A 4,932-nucleotide genomic window follows, 5' to 3' on the forward strand; every position below is an offset into this window, starting at 1 on the left:
ACCACCATGTTTTACTGCTGGTATGATGTTCATTTTCTGAAATGCTGTTAGTTCTATGCCAGATGTAATGAGACTCAAAGCTTTTGTCTTGTCAACCAACAGAGGATTTTCACAAAAGTCTTGTGGGTCATCAACATGTTTTCTGGCAAATATAAGACGAGCCTTCGTGTTATTTTTGGTCAGCAGTGGTTTTCACCTTGAACTCTCCCTCGGATGCCATTTTTGCCTGGTTTCTTTCTTACTGTTGAATCATGAACACTGACTGTAACTGAGACATGTAAGGCTTCTTTAATGTTGTCTTGTTAAGGTTGGGGTAATTTTGGTGGAGCTCCTGGGAAGCTCCACCAAAATTACTGTGGTTCACTCGAGCCTTAGAAATGTCTTTGTAACCCTTTTCATGCTGATAGATATCAGTGACTTTGTTTCTCAGGTGTTTCTTTAGGTCCTGGCATGATGTGTTGCTTTTTGAGATCTTGCCTGTGATCTAGCTTCATTTTGTCAGACAGGTTGTATTTAAGCGATTTCTAGATTCAACAGGGCAGCCAGTAATCAGTGTGTTTAGTGAAACTGAACTCTAAACTGAGCTTTCCAAACAATGTGGTTAATCACAGTTTATTCATGATTTCACAAGAGAGGCAATGGCTTTTTCACATGGGACCAGGTAGGTTTATATATATATAATTTTTCTCCTTTAATCAGTGAAATCGTTATTTAAAAACTGCCTTTTGTATTTACTCGGGTTATCTTTGTCTGATAAAAAAATGTGTTTGATGATCTGAAAAATGTTAGTCTGACAAATATGCAAAACACTAGGAAATCAGGAAGAGGGCAAACACTTTTTCACACGACTGTATTAGCTGTATTATGGAAAAGACATCCAGAGACCAAAAATGTAATTATGTCCATATTATTTTAGTATGGCAGACCATTGTAGCTCCCTATTGAAAATACCTTGATCCCTATTAGTATAAAAAAAATAGCAGTCTGAATTTACTGAAGGTCATCACATATGTTGTTCCACACAATGTAAAGTATTCTCAGTGAGTAGTTTAAAAGTAATCTTGATCATTAAACATATACTTAACCTTACTCAACCTTTTTATTGTGTTTCGAAACTCTGCGGTTGCACATCTTCAGTTTATTTCTAGCTTCAGAGCAGCTCAACATTGAGGGATATTTCTAGAACAGCTTCATGCATGCTAATGTTTCAAACCCAGAAATAAGAGGAGCAGGTAGAAAACTTCTCAGCAACAGTGTTACGTTTATGATTCGGATCTTCAGAGTCACCAGCAAGACAACATGGAACTTACAGGCATCTGCATTAGACTGGGTGAGTACTTTGCCATAATTATATTTACAAAACAAAGTCGGTGCTGTCTAACCACCCATCATTCCTAACTGCAAAGAATATGTTGCATTTAACAGATCACACTTTATCAATAAGTGGGTTATGTGCTGTATAAAATAAGTCTTAATGGTTTATCTGTTGGCTTGTGTTATCTCACCAGTGATGAATGTGTTGGTTCTGCTGGTTGCACACACTCGGGAGAGTTCATTTGGTCATTTGAAGTATGGTAAGATGCAAGGGAGAAAAATTTTAAAACAGGAAATCATGACAAAAGGCTAATGTGTTTCCTCCTCCATATCCCTCAGGTGTAGCTTTTCCTCGTATTTCTCCAAACAGACTGCAGTTTTTTGAATATGAATCCATCACTTTAAACTGTGAGTTTGATGGCTCATCTGTGTGGAAAGTGATGAGGGACGTCCAAGAAGCAGTTCCAACAAACATTTCCAACTGGGTAACACCAGCTGGGTCAAGCACCATTAACCCTGCACTTTCATCAGACAGTGGGAGATACTGGTGTGAAAATGAAGGAGGACTAAAAAGCAGCATTATCAACATTAATGTGACCGGTACGGAGAAAAAATGTGCAATCCCATTATACACTGAAAAATAAACAAGTGTTCTAGTCATTTGAAATGATATTTACTTTAAATGGTAATTCATAAAGTCTGCAAGTGCCTTAGAATATTCAGTCACATTCAAAGAGGAAGAGAAAATTTATTTACAAAAACATTTTCAAGCTGACCACTATAGAGCATTAGCAACTCATAGATGAAATACTGCTGATAACTAATGTCATTAATGATTCTCTATTAATATCAGTAACTGGTTGTTTTGTTTGTGGTGTTTTTTGATTCAATTTCACATTTGATGCAATTTCTTCAGCTGGTTCTGTGATCTTAGAGAGTCCTGTTCTGCCTGTGATGGAGGGAGACAGTGTGACTCTGCGCTGTATAAAGAAGAAAAGCTCGGCTGAACTTGTGGCTGAATTTTATAAGTATGGGCTTTTATTCAAAACCGGCTATAAAGGATACATTACCATCCGCAATGTTTCAAAATCTGATGAAGGACTTTACAGGTGTACTCTCTCTGGATTGGGAGAATCACCACAGAGCTGGCTGGCTATCCAAAAACATGTGTTTGGAGGTATAAACTCATAATAATGCAACATTTTACTATACTGCTCAGAATCTAGATTTTCTTTTGTGTTGCTCTTGCTGACAACAGGGATGTGAAACTCTTTTTAGATCGTGGGACACATACAGACCACTTTAATCTTAAGTTTGCCAGAGCAGTGAAACTACAAAATTACAGAAAAAGTCATAATAGTTCAAAATGTCCTGTGATAATAAATAAATAAATAAATAAATAGACTCAATGACAGGGGAGAAACAGGAGCTTTCGTGTCATTTAATTCTTTATCTGTTAGTTAATTACTTCGATATATTACAAGGTACAATCTTTATCAAAAATACAGCTTACAAATCAAAATCTATGCACTCCTTCACATTTTCCAAAACTGGGGCCGGATTTGAGTCTTCACTGGGCTGATTCAACCCCCGGACCCTGTTTCATGCCCCTGATTTACACCGTATAGTCCAGATATCATCCAGAATAAGTACGATTTTGTCATCCCAATGTATGAATTACTACTCTAGTTTCAGAAGTTATTTGTGAAACATGCACAAACAAGATTTAGATCTTTTTAACTCACTGACATTTAAGGAATGAGGAAAAACAATACAAAACAAGAAAATTAACATACAGTGTAACAATCATGAGCCTTGCTAGGATATTTGAATCCTATATAAACAATCTTATACTGAAACTACCTTCATAATTCAGGGTTCAGTTTTACACATGCACATACAGGAAAATGCACTGATTATGTGGAAACCTGATTTATTTTATGCTTTTTTTCAGTGTCTGAAGAAGAAAATCAACCAACTCAAAGTCATTCCTCTTATCCGTCCCCACTGTGGATTATCATCTGTGTTTACCTGGTTGCTCTACCACTATTATTGATGGGACTATATCACTGTACAAGAGATATAGGTAAAATATATATAAGACTGCAAACAAGGGTGAAAGAACTTTAATCATGCCAGTAAAAATTTGTTATGCAGCTATTGTATACTTTCTGTGAAAAGAGGGGCGACTCTATTCAACAATAATGGGCAACAGTATCCAGTTAAATTCATGTATATATATATATATATATATATATATATATATATATACTGTTACGGCCCTGGGCCTTGGAGGAAGTGAGACTGCCCTTTTGTTTATGCAATTCTAAGTGTGCCAGGACTCGTGGACGATTGGCTGCCTGGAGATCCCATAACACTCCAAGACCAATTGACTGGCTGATTGTCCGCACCTGGGAGTATAAAAAGGCTGAAGATTCTTCACACTGTGGGGAACTGTTGCTCTGATGTGAACATGCAGTGGTCTCCTCGTCTGCCTAATATTTGAACTCTGTTTGTAAACTCTGATATACAGCTGACCTTAGTTTTACTAGAGTCTTGTGTTTGCTGGCTCTCCTTAGTTAACCCTTAGTTTTTATTCTTGCCTATTCTTTTTAATGTGTATTAATTATTTGCCCGGTGGTCTGTTGAACAGCCCTGTTGGTTTTCAGTTTAACATTTGCAATAAAACCCCTCATTTACTCTGATTTCGTGAGATGTTTCCCCCCACCTGTCGCCTAGCAGAGGGGGTCGTAACAATACTGCAATATGACTTACTTGCTTTGGGTTCTAATTGTGATGATTAATAATAGATGGCTGTATGTAATTTTAGATAAAATTGGAGACATTCATAACTATATTAAAGTCATATTGTAATTGATATGTTGTCTTTAGATAAAATGTCAGTCTTTTTTTTTTCAACAGCAAAGAATGACCTTAAGACTGTAGCTGTTTACTCAGCCATGAGCACTGGTAAGACTTGACAATAAGCCTTTAAACATTTCAATATTTAAAATGTTATTTCTTCATAACTTGTGTAATTTTCTGACTTGTTTTTCAGATCAGAACCTGACTCATATCAAAGGCAGTTTCAGACCTCCAGTGTTTCAGTCCTTTAAAACCAAGTGGAATTAATTTTGTCAAAGAGAGAGACTACGAATGTCAAAGGACCAAGTGAAGCCAACTGAAAATCAAGTAACCTGTGTGTTTTTATCACTGAGTGTATAAACACCCATCTACAGAATAAAGCTGGAATCCAAACAGAACTGGTTGTATCATATCTTAAGGAATCAAATCTCCATATATTTGAATATTTACATGACAGTCTTGTTCTGTATTTTAACATACTTGTACTTTACATAGAAAGTGTTTTATCAGCTTTGCCAATCTTTTATACATTATTATTTTTGATATTTTTCCTAATATTGGAATACACACACACACACACACAGTGCACTATTCCTTTTAGGACTTAATGTTGTAGTTACAGAAATTCAGAACAAAAAATGTTCAAAGGCACCCAAATAAAGTGACAGCCTACAGTCTTAAAATGGTCAACCTGTCGTGAACTCCACCAAAATTGCACTTTTTAAATTGTCCCTTTGGGTTGCAGTGTTAATA

At 36.3% G+C, this 4,932-nt stretch overlaps 1 protein-coding gene across 1 annotated transcript; it reads left to right on the top strand.

Annotated features, from left to right (window-relative positions):
- The first annotated feature begins 1,299 nt into the window (after positions 1–1,299).
- LOC146579139 (low affinity immunoglobulin gamma Fc region receptor III-A-like) lies at positions 1,300–4,446 on the top strand. The gene is made up of 7 exons (XM_085267926.1): positions 1,300–1,330; positions 1,509–1,574; positions 1,654–1,914; positions 2,231–2,491; positions 3,269–3,400; positions 4,237–4,284; positions 4,373–4,446. The coding sequence occupies exons 1-7, from the start codon at positions 1,300–1,302 to the stop codon at positions 4,444–4,446; spliced, it is 873 nt and encodes a 290-aa protein (XP_085124052.1).
- The last annotated feature ends 486 nt before the right edge of the window (positions 4,447–4,932 follow it).

The sequence above is a fragment of the Mchenga conophoros genome, linkage group LG3 (assembly GCF_057382185.1).
Source record: "Mchenga conophoros isolate Kocher_MC1m ecotype Shallow Benthic linkage group LG3, M_conophoros_male_GT1.1, whole genome shotgun sequence".
NCBI lineage: Eukaryota > Metazoa > Chordata > Actinopteri > Cichliformes > Cichlidae > Mchenga > Mchenga conophoros.

Bases quoted from the DNA above. Each gene is read 5' to 3' on its own strand.
- LOC146579139 (XM_085267926.1), top strand. From the start codon at position 1,300: ATGGAACTTACAGGCATCTGCATTAGACTGG. The intron at 1,575-1,653 runs GTAAGATGCAAG...CATATCCCTCAG, and splicing joins ATTTGGTCATTTGAAGTATG to GTGTAGCTTTTCCTCGTATT. The intron at 3,401-4,236 runs GTAAAATATATA...TTTTTTCAACAG, and splicing joins TCACTGTACAAGAGATATAG to CAAAGAATGACCTTAAGACT.